This window comes from Ceratotherium simum, chromosome 35 (genome assembly GCF_057802395.1).
Source record: "Ceratotherium simum simum isolate JZ-2026a chromosome 35, ASM5780239v1, whole genome shotgun sequence".
NCBI classification, from domain to species: Eukaryota; Metazoa; Chordata; class Mammalia; order Perissodactyla; family Rhinocerotidae; genus Ceratotherium; species Ceratotherium simum.
In genome coordinates this window covers 14,036,899-14,053,978 of record NC_141934.1, presented here as the reverse complement: position 1 = coordinate 14,053,978, position 17,080 = coordinate 14,036,899, and the positions used below count along the sequence as shown (strand labels likewise).

At 47.7% G+C, this 17,080-nt stretch overlaps 1 protein-coding gene across 6 annotated transcripts in view; it reads right to left on the bottom strand.

The window, feature by feature from the left end:
- ACACB (acetyl-CoA carboxylase beta) overlaps window positions 1-8,938 on the bottom strand; it is a 99,333-nt gene extending 90,395 nt beyond the window's left edge. For 3 of the 6 annotated variants that reach the window (XM_087424061.1, XM_087424059.1, XM_087424060.1), the window contains exons 1-2: window positions 8,855-8,934; window positions 1,598-2,244 (exon numbers count right to left, since the gene is read on the bottom strand). In XM_087424061.1, the coding sequence (XP_087280187.1) occupies window positions 1,598-2,235 (638 nt within the window). In that variant the 5' untranslated portion in view covers window positions 2,236-2,244; window positions 8,855-8,934. Of the gene's footprint in view, window positions 1-1,597; window positions 2,245-8,854 lie in introns of all 6 variants that reach the window. The other 3 variants (XM_087424063.1, XM_087424062.1, XM_087424070.1) reach the window with 2 other exon arrangements.
- Between the last annotated feature and the right edge of the window lie 8,142 nt (window positions 8,939-17,080).

The following is a 17,080-nucleotide window of genomic DNA, read 5'->3' as shown; positions in this document are numbered from 1 at the left end:
TTGGCAACCCCCCGTTGGACAACCACTTCTAACATAATCTCTGATGTTTGTCAATTTGGGGGAATTGGTTTAATAAACTGCTTTTCCCTAATCCCTACTGAAATTACCACACTGAGGGAAAGAAAGGGGTTTGGAGGAGAGAGCACACAGTGGCACGGTAGAACCTGGGTTCTGCAGTCCGACAGACCTGACCTTGAAACTTGGCTCTGCCACTTGCTAGCTCTGTGATCTTGGGATAAGTACTTCACCTCTCTGAGCCTCAGTTTACTCATCTGCAAAATGGGGATCCACCACCAGCCTTGTACTGTTGTTATAAGGCATAAGTGGATAATTTATATAAACTGTAGGCAGAAGCGGGGTGGGACAGCTCTGGGTAAATTCAAGTGCTGGGTGAAGTGGGTGCTGGTGGGCAGAAGACAGGCTCAGGAAAAGAGCTGGGGAGGAGTCTACTGCGTATTAAGCACCTCCTGTGTACCAAACTCTGTGCATACTTTACAAACATTATCGCATTTAATCCCTTCAACATTTTGCAGATGAGGGCCTGAAGCTGGGAGAGGTAAGATACCACGCCCAAGGTCACACAGTACTGGGTAGCAGAGCCGGCAATGAACCCAACTCCGGGTTCCAACTCCAAAGACTGTGCTCTTTGTACCAGACCCTGAAGCCTTCTCTTCCTTTAACCCTTCCAGGAACTCAAAATAGTCTTCCTCAGAAGACCATCAGTATACGGAATACTTGCATTTTCTTTTTTCTCTATTTCCTACTTCTGGTAACCAGGGTTAAAAATACGCTCACTGGGAACATGGTGCTTATGCAAGAACCCATCTCCTCGTCCAAGTGTTTCTCATTTTGGGAGAGTGAGTACAAGAGGTGCTTAAAAGAACAGCCAATAAGATTCCAATCCCAGGGAAGAAAAACACTAAAGGAAGGAAGGAACTCTAGAACAGAGCAGAGGTTCTCTCTGACTGGCAAAGTTGCGGTTGGTGGCTCTTTTCCACTCTCTGCTCTCCTATATTTCCCAAGTCTTCTACCTGGAACTACCATATTCCACTTGTAAGTTGGGAGTAGAAGTGGCAAAGCTTGATAATAAAAAAACAAACAAAGCCACCAGCTGCACCCCTAGGATGGTCCCACCTGTAATGGACCTTTAGGTGTTTGTTTCCAACCATCAAATTGATGGGTGTGGTTATAGCATTTGAGTTTCTGATTTTAAGGCATCACTGGGAGAAGGTGTGTTTTTGAGTTGTTAGCTACCTGTCGAATGAATGCATGAATGTCCCTTCAGGAAGCAGGGAAACTGTCCCTCCCTCCAGCCTCCCATCACCCTCAAGGCTCTTGCCAGCCTTAAATTATAACTAGTTACAGACAAGGTCATCTTCCCCAAGTAGGCTGAGATCTTCTGGAAAGCCAGTTTCCTGCAATAGATGCTCAATAAACTATTTTGAAAGGAGAGAAGGAAGGAGGAAAGCTTATATCTTCTTTTCACATAGCTGTCCTCAAAGTGTTGGCATCAGCTGATGGCTTGACTGCGCAGGGAAGGATGCAGACCCCATCCTAACTCTGCACCTCCTGGTTGTGAGGACAAAGGATACATTACCTTATAATAGGGATGAGGGTCTCAGGCTCGCCTGCAGTCAGAGCAGCCTCCAGGGACAGGGCGCCCAGGCTGGCCCGGCTGCCCTTCCGGGAAGACTCTCGGAACAAGCCAGTGCCAGGGTCCTCATCAGAGGAGTTGTCATCAAAGGAGCCCAGGATGAAGTTGGTCATTAGCTGCCTCTTGATGTGTGCCTGCTTCTCCTCTTCCTTGGAGAGGGTTCTGGCTTGCTGGCCCTGGGGCCTGGCTGGCGAGGACAGGCCGTTGGTATCTGGGGCCTCCAGTCCTTCAGTCCCTGTCCCATTGGCTGGGGAGGTGTCATTAGAGGAAAGGGGGTTTCTTGGGGGATTCTGGTGTGAGGGTGGCTGGGACATGCTTTGCTGACAGGCATCTTTCGGACCTTTGTGGGAGGCTGGCTCAGCCTGGTTAGAAGTCTTTGGCAGAGAGCTGCTGTCGCCATTCTCCTGTGGTGGCTCCCCTGAGCTGTCTGAGGCTGGAAAGGGCTCCTGGCTTGGGATGAAGCTCGCTTCCGATTTACTCTTGGTGACCAGCTTGGAGTCCATCATTTTCCCCCAGATTTTCAACCAGGAAAAGGTCAGACAGGAGAAAATCAGACAAGATAGGAAAAGAAGCAGGGTCATTCAGAAAATCTGTAAGGAGAAAAGGAGAGACGTTTTAGGTCTACATAATCGAGTTATGTCTCTCTTAAAGGAGCTGGTGAAGCAAGAGGCAGTTGGGGTTCTGTGTATTCAGCTGAGAGAGCCAGAGGGGAGGAGCACAGGACAGAGAGTGGAGAAGGGGTTCTCTTCCAGCTCTTCCCATAACATGCTCTGTGGTCGTGGGCACGTTCCTTTGCCCCTCTGGATCTCAGTTTCTTACCTCTAATTTAGGTACCCTAACAAATGCTCACCATAAATCATAAACATGCATGTGAGAGAGAACTAAATGAGATCATGTATGATAAAGGACTCTGTTATAAATCATAATATCCAAAAAGTAGGAACAACACAAATGTCCATCAACAAATGAATGGATAAACAAAACATGGTCTATCCATACAATGGAATATTATTTAGCCATAAAAAGGAATGAAACACTGACACACACTACAACATGGATGGATCTTGAAAACATCATGCTAAGTGAAAGAAGCCAGTCACAAAAGACCACGTATTGTATGATTCCATATGTATGATATGCTCAGAAGAGGCAAATTCATAGAGCTAGAAAGACTAGTGGTTGCCTAGGGCAAGTGGGATAGGGGTGATGGCTAAAGGGTACAAGGTTTCTGTTTGCAGTGATGAAAATGTCCTAAAATTGATTTAGGACATTTTTGGTGGTGATGGTTGCACAACTCTGTGAATATACTAAAGCTGGTATCTGAAAAAAAAAAAAAAAACACTCCTCATTATATTCCAATTTGTAGATATAAGGGGATTGTTGCTTCTGGCAACATCATCTTCATCACTATCATCATCGTCATTGTATTATTATCATAATCATCATCATGTCCTGGAAGGAGGATGGGCAGCTTGCCTTCTTTTCTTCACAGCGCTAGTACACCTGATGTAGGGTATGCTCACAATAGAATGAAGGCTCAACAACACCAAGGAGAGTCTGTTCTGTTCCAGGGTCTAGAACAGTGCCTGATATAGAGTGAGAGCTTAACAATGGACAAAAATTCATTTTGTCAAACAAATGAATTCAGATATTCTGATTTCTAACCCACGCCTCTTCTCACTACACTAACTCTGCCCTATTAATGAGCAGATCATTGTTATTTGAAGGAAATGTTAAAAACCAAACAAATAAAAATGCAACTTGAACATGTTGAAATTTCTGAACCAATTTTGCCACAATTATATGCCAGAAGCATTAAAAAAGCAAGATCACAGAGCTCAAGCATATCAATTTAGTATCTAAAAGGCTTTTTCTTTTTTGATTGCAACACAATGTTCTTAAGAGAAGTGGAAAAGTTCTCAAGATTTCCCAGAACTACAGGATCCACGTACTTCTTGTACACTTTGGGCAACAGAATTTGCTGAAATGTTGTCAAGGGTATTTTCTAGGTAATACACAGAGTCAGAAAGTTTTTCTTTTAAGGTCCTCAAGTTTCTTTTCAAAGAAAAGTCAGTCAAGGGTGGTTCAATATCAATCAAAGTAACAAACCACATCAATAGAACAAAGGAAGAAACCACATGATCATCTCAATGGACACAGAAAAAGCATTTGACAAAATCCAACAGCCTTTAATGGGAAAAAAATTCAGAAAATTAGGAATAGAAAGAAACTTCAACATAATAATGCACATGTATGAAAAACCCACAGCTAATGTACACTCAAGAGTGAAAGACTGAATGCTTTCCCTTTAAGATCAGGAATAAGGCAGGGGTGCCCACTTGCACCCCTGCTATTCAACATTGTACTGAAAGTCCTAGACAGAGCAATTAGATAAGAAAAAGAAACAAAAGGCATCCAAATTGGAAAGGAAGACATAAAATCATCTCTTTTCACAGATGACATGATCCTATATACAGAAAATCCCAAAGAATCCACACCCACAAAACACTTACCAGAGGTAATAAACAAATTAAGCAAAATTGTAGGATACAAGATCAACGTGCAAAAAGCACTTGTGTTTCTATACACCAGCAATAAACAATCTGAAAAGGAAATTAAGAAAACAATTCCATTTACAATACCATCTTTTATAAGAATAAAATGCCTAGGAATAAATTTAACCAAGGAGGTGAAAGACTTATGCACTGAAAACTACAAAACATTGCTGAAAGAAATTAAAGAAGACCTGAATAAATGGAAAGACATCCCACGCTCATGGATTGAAAGACTTACTACAGTCACATACCACTTAACAACGTTTCCGTCATCAATGGACCGCATATATGAAGGTGGTCCCATAAGATTAGTATTATACAGCCTAGGTGTGTAGTAGGCTATACCATCTGGGTTTGTGTAAGTACACTGATGTTCACACAATGACAAAATCACCTAATGATGCATTTCTCAGAATGTATTCCCGTCAAGTGACGCATGACTACGTTGTTAAAATGGCCATACTACCCAAAGCGACATACAGATTCATACGGAACTGCAAGGGCCCCAAATAGCCAAAACAACCTTAAAAAAGAACAAAGTTGGAGGACTCATGCTTCCCAATTTCAAAACTTACTACAAAACGATAGTCAAAACAGAGTGGTACTGGCATAAAGATAGACATACAGACCAATGGAATAGAATTGAGAGTCCAAAAATAAACCCACACATCTATGGCCAATTGATTTTTGACAAAGGTATCAAGACCATTCAATGGGGAAAGAATCGTCTCTTTAACATATGTTCTGGGACAACTGATTTCCACATGCAAAAGAATGAAGTTGGACTCCTAACTCATATTATATACAAAAATTAACTCAAAATGGATCAATAACCTAAATAGAAGAGCTAAAACCATAAAACTCTTAAAAGAAAGCATAGAGGTAAATCTTCATGACGTTGGTATCAGCAATAGATTCTTAGACATGACACCAAAAGCATGAGCAACAAAAGAAAAAATAGATTGGTCTTCAAAATTAAAATTTTTTTGTGCACCAAAGGGCATTATCAAGAAAGTGAAAAGGCAGCCTACAGAATGGGAGAAAATATTTGCAAATCACATATCTGATACGGGTTTAGTATCCAGAGTATATACAGAAGTCTTCCAACTCAACAACAAAAAGGCAAACAACCTGATTTTAAAATGAGCAAAGTACTTGAATAGAGGTTTCTCCAAAGAAGATACACAAATTGCTACCAGCTCATGAAAAGATGCCTCCTTAGTCATCATGGAAATGAAATCAAAACTACAAGGTACCACTTCACACCCACTAAGATGGCTATAATCAAAGAGAGAGGGAGGGAGGGAGGGAGGGAAGGAAGGAAGGAAGGAAGGAAAGAAGGAAGGAAGGAAGGAAGGAGAGGGAGGGAGGGAGGGAAGGAGGGAGGGAGAGAAGGAGGGAGGGAGGAGGGAGGGAGGGAAGGAAGGAAGGAGGGAGGGAGGGAGAGAGGGAGGGAAGGAGAGAGGGAGGGAAGGAGGGAGGAGGGAGGGAGAGAAGGAGGGAGGAGGGAGGGAGGGAAGGAAGGAAGGAGGGAGGGAGGGAGGGAGGGAAGGAAGGAAGGAGGGAGGGAGGGAGAGAGGGAGGGAAGGAGAGAGGGAGGGAAGGAGGGAGGAGGGAGGGAGGAGGGAGGGAGAGAAGGAGGGAAGGAGGGAAAGAGGGAAGGAAGGCAGGGAGGAGGGAGGGAGGGAGGGAAGGAGGAAGGAAGGGAGGGAGGGAAGGAGGGAGGAGGGAGGGAGAGAGGGAGGGAGGAAGGAAGGAAGGAAAGAAGGAAGGAAGGAAGGAAAGAAGAAAGGAAAGAAGGAAGGAAAGAAGGAAGGAAGGAAGGAAGGGGAAAGAAAGAAAATAGCAAGTGTTGGTGAGGACGTGGAGAAATTGGAACCCCGGTATGTTACTGGCAGGAATGTAAAATGATTCAGCTGCTGTGGAAAACAGTTTGGTGGTTCCTCAGAAAGCTGATCACAGAATTGCTGTATAACCCAGTACTTTCACTCCTAGGTGTATCTCAAAAGAACTGAAGGCAGAGACAAGCACACACAAGGACACACACGTGCATGGCAGCACCCCAACTTTCTGATGCCCAAGCCTTGCTCTTACTCCAAGGTTTCTCAGTCACGGCACTGTTGACATTTGGGGCTGGAGAATTCTTTGCGGGGGCTGTCCTGTGCATTGTAGGACGTTGAGAAGCATCCCTGGCCTCTACCCGCTAGATCCCAGTAGCACACTCCCCTTAGTTGTGACAACCAAAAATATCTCCAGACGTTGAGAAATGCGGCTGGGGAACAAAACTGCCCTCCCATGAGAACCACTCATCTTAGCTCCTACTCCTACTCCCTCCCTCCCTCCTGCTTCTAGATGGTGAGGCAGGAACTCCTGGGGACAGGGTCTATTTCTTACTCATCTCTTGCACATGGTAAGTCCTTAAGAAAATTTTTAAAAAGCATCAACAAAAGGGTCAGAGTCCTGAGATTGTTGGCTCACACATGCCCTCAGGACAAATTCTGAAATCAGGAATCGGCAGATGGCATCACCAAAAATGTTGCAAAAGCTCTCCTGGCATCCTCAGAGGATTAAAGTCCCACATCCCCAGGCAGGAGGGCATGGCGGGGTATAAGGGTCCTTCTAGACCTGACAAGTGGCCACTTCCCCTTCTCAGGCCCTCCATTGGCCACAAGGGCCAAGCGCTTTCACAACTCCGCAGCCCACTCCCTCCCAGCTCTCTGCTGAGCCCCTCCCAGCAAGTCAGCCAGTGAGAGCAGGCCTCCACCGGTGGTAACACAGGAAACAGCCGGTTCACTGGTACCACCTGGCTGACTCAGAGACCCTTGGGGACATGGACCAATTATCATCCATTTCCGGCCCCTTGTTGCCCAGCTTGGTGCTTGGTACATAGTAGGTGCTCAGAAAGAGTTGTGCCGAATGAATGATAAATCCATATACACACTTTGAGCACCAACTGATGGCTTAAGTGCGGTTAGAATTTTGATTTTAGAGTCTCATTTCTGAAAGTGCATCAGGAACTCCAGGGGAACAAGTCAGGTGTCTCCACGGCAGTTCTGAAGTACAGTGCCAAGCAGGACCCCTCATACAAATGTGGCCGGTTTTAGGCACATTTTAAATGTGCACATTTGAAATTGGGAGATATACGAAATAGTAAGTGCATAAAATTGAAATGTCTCCCCCTGCCCCAAATAGAAAAACACTTGAGTTATTGCTGCGAAAACAAAAGAGGAGCATCAAGTCAAAAGTATGTGACAACGGTTTGGCATTCAGGAACCCTGAGAATGAGTCTTTATACCCATTCCTTTGGGAACTTGCTCAGGAAACCCTGGCTGGCTGGACGAATAGATGGCTGATTGGGACTGGGGAGGGAAGGATGGAAAGGCAGTGCATGGAGAGGGGCTGAGTGGATGGGCAGATGGATAGACCCACGCACCGCAGGTGACTGAGGTCGGTGGGGGAAGTTGTCAAGCTCAAATGAAAGGAGTGACCGGCAAGTCTCCCCAGTTTGGCCCCCTCTCGCACCCGGCAAATCCTTTAAGATCTGCTGGTATTCTGGTAGGGGCCAGGGGATCTAATACCCCACACCTGCCTTGTAAGAGTTACCTGCACCAAAACTCTCAGGGTCTTTCCCTTTTCTTGGCAGAGTAATGTCACAGGACTGAAAGACCACCACAAGAGAACTTTTCCCAAGTGAGTACACAGAGACAAATGGGGGGACTGTCTGGGAAAGCTCCCAAAGAACCTCTCTGAGCCTCAGTCTCCTCTTCTATAAAATGAGCATACTAATTCTTGCCCCATTTACTGCCTCACAAGTTGCTCTTCGAGTAACATATATATGTATACAGCATTCACACACACAGCCCATCACGAGTGCACAGTGCCTTCAAGCTTCCGGTCCTCTGGACAACTCGATGGATAGTATTACTGCTATCGTCTTTATTTTAGTCCCATTGTACAGTTGGTAAACTGTGGCTCAGAGAAGCTCAGTACCTTGACTTTGCTCAAATCCAGGCCCAACTCCCATACCTTTCCCACTGCCCCACCACCGAAACTGGGTATAAATAAATTCCATAAAGCAGAGGGTGCTACAACGTGCACATAAACACAATCCTAAAACCAGACACCTGGCTGTGGACCGGGAAGATGGAGTGACAGAGTGACGTTTAAACTAACAATGCCAGACGTGCACGGTGGTCTAGAAGGAGAACTGTGCATGTGGTTCAATTCCACGGGCTAAAGGCCAGAGGAGTCCCTCCAATGAACCTTTGTGGACCATGTCATGCCACGCTGCTGTCCTTCGCTGAAATAACCCAGCTGATCCAAAAACCAAGCTCTAGCCAAGCTATTTTTATTTCTTGCAAACCGAACCCGAGAAACAGCTGCCCAGTGCCAGAGCAATCAGGGCCCTGGCCATAACGAACGCAGGAAAACGCTCGGTTCCAACAAGTGCTGGCCAGCGGCCAGACAAAGGCTGGAGAGGGAGGGGGTGATGAGTTTGTTTTCCAGCTCCCCCCACACACCCATACCTGGCAAGGTCTCTGAGGGACAGAGGGGGCGGAATGTCAGCGGTAAACCAGCAGCCCTGTTCCACCCTCAGATTTTTCCTCCCGCCAAGATAAACTCCTGAGCCCTTGCTGCCACTCACCATCACTGCGGACATGGCCATCGGCTCCATTCTCGTGCGGCTCCGACAGGCACCCACAGGGTGACTGAGGGAACCCAGCCCTCAGTGTCACCTTTCAGCAGGAGGCTGGCGTTGTGCATCAGGCCATGGGGGAGGAGTCTGGACGGGCCGGTGCTCCAGCTCCGGTGAGTGTTCCCCCACGCTGGCAGCGCCGCACGCCCTTATCTGTCACCGCAAATATAAGCCATTCCCGAAGGTCCTCACTGGGCCCTCGCCTGCCCTCAAGCTCAGGTACTTAAGATGCTGTCTACGCTCTCAGGAGCTCGCTGGCCCACAGGTCATCTCCCCCTGGCTTGCCCTGTTCCTCAACTTAAGCCTACTCCTCTGCTCACGCAATCGCCCCTTGCCAGACTCCGCGTCTCCAGCATACGTTTCAACACTCCCGGAATCACGACAGCCTCCTGTCCCTGCGGGTTCATCTGCCAGACACCTGCCTGGAGGGGAGGGTGAGCTCAGCAGAACCTGGGTTTGGCCAAGTTGGGCAAGACAGAAAGAGAAGCAAAAGTGTCAGGACGAAGAGTGAGTGGTTAAGGAGCCTCCGGCTGCCAGGCAGATGGCGCAATGTCCTTTGTAGATTGAGAGATAATTAAAGTGATAGAGCCAGCCACGTGTGACCACCAGGGTGTTCAAAGCTGACTGGCAGATACCTTAACCTGCACTCCAGCCTGCAGGGCGAGGGGTGTCACAGGTCACAGTGTTTCCCAAAAAGCCTCTTGCTCCAACCTGCAGCCCAAGGAAGGGGCACTTGGGGATCAGCAAGTCCAACGTCCTTGTTTTGTAGATGAGCAGAGGCCAGAGGTCACATGTGAAATGACTGACATGGCCACGACTAGCACCAGGGTCCCCGGCTCCAGGCCAGTGCTCCTTCTACACCGCGGCATTATTCACAGCAAAAATCCACTGTCCTCGGGCACCTGGCTTGGTGCCTTGGAAACTGACCTGGGTTCACATCTCAGCTCTGCCACCTACAAGCAGGGTGAGCCTGGGGCAAGTTCAATAACCCCTCTGAACCTCAGGTTGCTCACCTGCAGGTAGGATAAGGATGTGCCTACAAGGCAGAACTGTCGAGTGTCCGACATGATCACTCACGCAGGTGAGCACAGTGCCAGGCGCAGTTCATGCTCTGCGCGTCTTAGCAATTGCCGTTAGTGATCTGTGCTGACAGCCTTGTGCAGGATGAGTCACTGCCCTGTGATGCTCCGACACCCACAGAGTGTTACCTCTGAACCTCAGTTTCCCCATCTAGAAAAGGAGGGAGAACACCCAGCCTCACCCACCTCGTAGGAGTATGGGAGGATCAACCAAGATCCATCTAGTCACTAAACCCAATCTTCCTCTTCTTGGTGTGCCAAAACGGAAAGAACAAGGCAGGTGGCTGTGAGTCTGGTTTCCGCTGTGAGGGTCCTCCTCCACAAATGGACGGAAATGGATTCACATTTGGTTAGTGGGCACCAGGCTGCCACTGGTCAGGCATCGGGGCCACTCCCTCAGGGTCAGGCAGCCCAGATGGGACAGGCAGATCCCCACATCAGGGACAACCCCAGAACTTGCCTCCGCTTCTCAGGCCTCCAGCTGGGAGAGTGGTCTGCAGGGCAGGCACTTTCCCAGTGGGGAGAAGTCTCTGGGCCCAGGCAGCCTGGGCCAGGCTGAGTTAACTTCCGTCTGTTCCCAGATCCAATGGGGACATCCCCAGGGACCGGGCGTGTTTGGGGCAGGGGATGGGGTAGGGGTAGGAGGGTGTCGCTTTTGATATTATTCAGAGAAGGTTTTTTAAAATGCCAACACAGGGGCTGAAAAAGGGAAGAAAGGAAATGTGAGGGAGCGTGGTAGGGAGTGGGAAGTGATTCCCACTAAATCGGGAATTGTGTTCGGGAAGTGTGTTTGGGAAGTGTGTTCCCGTCACGAGTGTTCACGGAGCACGCAGGCCGTCACACCACTGTGCTAGGAGCTTCCCGTGTGTGATGGCGTCATCTTCTCCCAGCAACCCTCCGAAACACGTACCACTTCTTCCTCCTCCTTTACAGGTGCGGAAACAGGCTCGGCCACTCCCCACAGCACACTTTTAGGACCCAGGGGGCCTCCCTTGGAAGCCCACGCTCCTAATCCTTAGGCTCTCTTGCTCTCTGTGCAGAATTTCTGTCCATAAGCCTGGGAAAGGTCTTAAGTCAGTGGACCTGAGAAGAGACTGTCAGGGTACACTGCTTGGTGTCTTAGAGCTGTGGGCTTGTTTTTAAGTCTCTGTGACCACTCCTAAGAAACAAAAATGAAACCCAGAAATAAATAACAAAACGACTTCTCTAGCCTTGAGGTTCTTCTCCTGGGAAAGGCTTTGAGGGAGACAGGAGAGTTCTGCCCAAATAAAGAAAAAGCCTTTCAAATCAAGGTCTAGTTGCTAGAATCCCAGAATCAGGAAAAGCCACATCTGGAAGGCAGTTCAGAGAGAACTCCTTCCAGGGGTGGAGATGGGCAGGAGGGAGAGCTAAGAGAAGGAGACATCTGCTCTGGGTTCACCAGAGGAGAACAGGAGGCTGAATAGGAGTTCACGAGGTCACTAACAGGACAGGACACCTTAAGTAAAATTTGCTCTTGTTACTATGCTAGATGGTGAGTTAATAACTCTGCAGGTTAAAGACGGGGACTCTGCCAAAGCTACTAAACCGGGAGCAGCGACTGGCAAATTGGCTCTATTGTAAAGAGTAATCGTTTGTTTTCTTTAATATTTTTGTGCCTGAGGAAGATATGTGGCAACTGTCAGATGACAGTGAAGGGCGGTGTACCCACCCTACAAATGTGAGACTTGAGAAGGCACACATCCTTATGTAATCCAAGAAGCTCGCCTCCCCCTGCGATTGTGACTGAGGACGCAGGTGTGATGTCACCCTTCCCTACCCCGGAGGAACAAATGCTCAGGGAGAGCAAGAGAATTGCAATCCTCATCTCTAAGAAGAGAGTCGCTGAAAGAGGGATAACCTGGCGTTATGTTTTTCTCCACATGATGCAACAGAAAGCACACAGCAACATCTCTGAAGTATTCTTGCCAAGGATTTGGACCTGAATTGATTGAATCGTCTAGACCTAAGTACTTAATCCTAGGGACAGAGGAACATGTTGAATGACACTGGAAAGATGCTTAATCAGCCAAATCCAGAATGTGGAAAATTCTACAGGACAAATGACCTAGTTTCTTCAAGAAGTAACCGGCATTTAATAAAGGAAGGCAGTGATTATTCTAGATGAGAAGAGACTTAATGGGACCTTTTGTGGGTCTTGATTTGAACAAAACAACTGTTCAAAGTCATCACTGAGACAACTGAAGGACACTGAGCACGAACTGGGTACCACATAAGGAAATATTGTTAATTGTGTTGGAGATAACTAGGAGCTGGTTTAATAAAAAAGTCCTCATTTCTTTCAGAGAAATGTACTAAAGTATTTATCTCGCTCTGAGATTTGCCTGAAAATACTCCAAAAAACCCAGAACTCTAGTTAATGATATGTATGCTGAAGTATTCAGGGGAAAGGTACTGATATCTGCAATTTACATGAAATGCATAAAAATTTAGACAGAGGGACAGACATGTGACAAAGCAAATACAGTAAAACGTTCACGGTAGGATCTAAGGGTGGGTGTACGGGGGCTCACCATAAAATCCTTTCAACTTTGTTGTATGTCAAACATACGTGATAAAATATTAACATATCGACATAATAAAAAGTTGGGGGAAAATATGGAGGAAAAGGTGGATGTGTGACTAGATGAGGCTAAAAGAGCAGAAAGCTGATACTGCAGATGGGTGGTGAATGCATAGGGGCTCTTGTGCTATTCACCCTACCTCTGAGTGGGTTAAGGAAAAAAAGTTACCTTTTTTTTATACTAAAAAGTTTAAAAATACGTAGAACAAAATGCGAGGCACCCTACCTGCTGATGAAAACCTGAATACTAATCGTTAATGCTTATTAACACTTACTGTGTGCCGGGCTCTGTACTAAGCATTTTGTAATCACGCCCTCATGCCGCCCTGTGAGAGCAGTCTCAGAAGCCTTCTTTTGCTGAAGAGGAAACTTGGGACTGAGAAATTCAACTTGCCCAAAATCACCCTGGCAGTGAGCAGTGAGCTGCACCTCCAACTTCTCAATGGCCTCTCCTTCCCGTGGTCCACGGGGCCCTGGTGGTGTGGCCTCTGCCCACTCTCTGGCCACTCTGGCCCCATCAGTCCCTCTGCCCTTGCTGGCTTGTGTTCTGGAATGTTCTTCTCCTCCCTTCTGTGCCCTGGCATGCTTATCTCTTGCTCCTTTTTTTGTCTTTGGCTTCAGTGTTCCCACCTCAGACCTGCCCTGACACCAGATGGGTCTGTCTTATTCTCTGTGACACATCCTTTTCCTAAACGTCACTTATCACCTGCTGACTCGACACCATATTTTTATTGATACGGTCACTCATCTCCCCCAGTGGAACATGAGCTTCCTGAGGGAAGGACTGGCTGTCTTGGTCTCAGCTCTGCAGCGCAGTGCCCAGCACATGGCAGGGTCAGTAAACACGTGACCCCTGGATGCATGGATGCCTGCACCTCACTCAGGGGTGTCTGAGGGCCCAGCCCATCCCTCTGGCCCCACTGAGTCCCAATGAGGTGAGTGTCAAGGTGAGGCACTGGGCAACCACCTGGACGGGCAGTTGAACCCCACTGCCGCCCTGCTTCGCCCTTCCTGCGATGTAAGGGGCCGCTGGAGATGCCACACAGAACGCCCAGGCTCCTGCCCTAGGCCTCATGGGCCCCGTCCTCTCCCTCCTGGAGCTCATTGCAGGGTGCAGTCACGTGTGAGGTCACTGTCACATGCATACCCATCTCCCCCACTGGAAGATAAATGCTGTGAGGGCAGACGGGGCCTAAAACCCAGGTCTGCCCAGATTTAGTCTCCCCACCCCTCTTCCTAGCAAGCAGGCATTTGAAAAAATGACTCTGGAGATAGGGCTCCTTTGTAAATGCAGTACAGCCACTGAGGGAGGCATAGAGCAGTCCTTCAACCAACCAAGGAAACTGCTGAATCTTCATAAAGGCTAACATGCGTTGAGCACCTGGCGTTGAGCACGCCAGGTCTTACGCCGGGTACTCTGTGTTCACCACCCTTCTAAATGTCCCCAAAAACTAGGAAGCACGTGCTCGTGTTTTGCAAATGAAGAGGTGAGGCACAGAGGGGGAGCCTGCTGCCTGAGGGCAAATGATCATTAAGTGGCAGAGCAGGGACCTGAGCTGGGCCGTCCAGCTGCAGTGTGTGTGTGTGTGTATGTGCACGCACACGCGCATGAATGTGATGTCTTCATCCCCTCCCCACACCCACCACCACCTCACCCCAAGGCTGTTAGTGCCCTGACCTGTTAGCAGATCTCCCTGCCTCCACTCTAGCCTCTCCCTGTTCCAACCATCCAGAACCCCGGCAGCCTGCGCTCCGTTACACACACACACACACACACACACACACACACACAGACGGCCTTTGAACCCTACTCAAGAGCTCAAGCCTGTGAACTTTACCCATTCTACAATCCTGCCTCCCAGAATTCTGACAGGAAATGAGGAAGGCACGAAATGAAATTGTTCAGTGTTTCTCAAGAGGTGGCTGTGGGATACCAGCCCTCAAAGGTGGTCCCCTTCTCCGCCAACTCCCAGTCACATCTTGGAGAGGCCCACTCTCCACGCAAGCAAAGCGAAGCAGCATAGCAAAGGCTCGGAGAAGTCCTGCTGGAAAGGGTCTGGATGGCCCACCGGCAGCCCAGTGTTTCCCAAACTGACTGGAACCAGAGCTCCTTTTCCACCTTACGCAGCTGATCATTCCAAACAGGAGGCTCCAAAAGGCCCATTGTTGGGAGTGTGGAAATAAGAGACCACAGCCTTCTTTATAACAGACTCGGGAAAGTCTGCTAAGAGGGGCGTTTCCAACAACCAATTATTCTAGTTACTACTGGAGCCTGCGACCAGTTAACCTCCAAATAGAAAGGAGAGTGTGTTCAGGGATGTCCTGTAGCGTCACTCCCACCCCTGATTTAATGTGATTTGAAAAGGGAGTCAACACTAGTGGCACAAAACCCTGGGCTAACGAGGAGCGTGGCTGTTTTCAGGGGCCCCAGCACAGGGAAGGATGCTCAGGTGTGCTGGGTGGCCCAGGAAGGTCGAGAGAGCAGCACTTCTGGAGCTGACCTGGGTGGAGACTCTGCCATTAGTCGCCCGATTGAGCTGGGCCAGTCACAGGAATTCTCCGAACCTTGGTTTCCTGGTCTGGGAAATGCAGTCAAGAACACTTCCCTCCTAGGACTGCCCCAGTGCTTAACTGAACACCTGGCACGTGCCAACTCCTCAACAACCAACACCTCAGGTTCCCCGATGCACCCAGCCTCGAATGTCCAGTACAAGGAGGCCTGGATCCCGAGAATAAACGGACATGGCCTATGTTCCTGGAGATCCGTCTTACTCTGCGGCAGTAAGTTTACTATTATTATAACAAACAGAGAGATCTATTAGAATCAAATGTGAAATGTACATGAAGATTTCAGACAAAATGCAACATTTCTGACCATGCTTCCAGGCTTCTCCGTGTACAGATGCGCTCTCCTCTGAAGAAAGGATCCCTGAGTCAAAATTCAGAGGAAGCTTTAGGGTAAGGTATCCCAAAGTTTCTACAGGGGTGAGACTTCGAGGAAACCTCCATTTCAGAAGACCGAAGTGTTTATTTCCCCATAAAGATTGAGTATGTCCTGTAATGTTATACACCAATTTCTGTCTCAGATATAAAGGTGATAAAAGTACCAGAAAGTTTACACAACACGTGAGTAGGAGCAAAGAAAACCCCTTTTTGTAAACATAAAATGCCTTCCCAGAGCTCCTCAAGTAAAGTCACAAGTTGGAGATGTTTGCACCTCCAATCACACGACTTAGGATGCACTTGGTCTCCATTTAAAACTCGGGGCGAGGTCAGGAAAGAAATCAGGTCTTGTAAAGATCTCCCAAGACACGGTGAGAAGGAAAAATAACTGATCCAACAATGTCTATACCCTTCAGTTTTTAAACGGGAACTCCAGGAACGCGCCTCAGTCCTGGGCAAACTTCGGTGCTTGGTCACCCTACCTATGTGGAAACCTGTTTATGTTAAAATAATAATGATGATGATGACAGGTTGAGAGATATAGTTGTGTACCCGGCGAATGCACAGAATAAAAGGTCTGCGAAGTTTTACACTAAACCGTGCACAGCAGGAGGAGAGACAGACGGAAGGATGGTGACAGGAGACGCCCCCATTTTACTCTCTGCTGCTTCAGTCTTTTACTTCGTAATATGTTTTTTAAAAATTAAAGCAAATCATGTCTTTCTAGCAACACAAGACCACTGTAAACGCTTTACTTGTAGAATCTGCTTTTTTAAAAAATGAACAACAGGTTGAGAGACTGGACATCTATCAGAAACAGAATTCTGTTCCTGAAGACAGAAGCTTTGGGGGCAAAAAAAAAAAAAAAATCACAGAACTGTCTTTTAGGTAAACCTAAAACCTAAAGCTACCGTTTCAGTTTGTGATCTGATGAAGCAGTTTGCACGGGGATTCCCAGCAACATAACCATTTACAGAAGCAAAGAAAGGCCCTTCTCCTTCATCTACGTTACGTTCCAGTCCTTTGGATCAGCCCCCGAAAACACAACAGGAATTGTTCCCCTGGAAACCCCACAAGCACGCTTCTGTGCAGGAGGGCTGCTCTCACTAAGCATTAAATTCCCATTCACTTGGACGCTGGCTTTAGGGTCAGTGACCCCAGGGAAGGGCGAGCTCACTTACCATTTCTCTCTCCACCTTTTCTCTTCCCACTTCCGCTCACCTGTGTATTCAGGGTTCCATTTTCCAGGTTCCTTGTTTGCTGAGGGCCTGAATTGAAGCCGGTTAGCTGTTCACCACCATGACTGTAAATGTCACTTTTAGATCAAGTGGCCCCTGCCGTTTAAAAATATCTCTGGAGCATTTAACCTTCAAGGCACTGAAGAGCGGTAATAACCCAGGCGAAGTGGAAAAAGATCCCACACCAAACCATTCGTGCGGGGCTGCCACTTCTGCTTTCCACCGTTCAATCCCACAATTCTTTTTATTTCAAATTCTTAGCTATATGAGCAACGAGGAATCTAAAGTCCAAGCTGTCGTAAGCAATATGAAT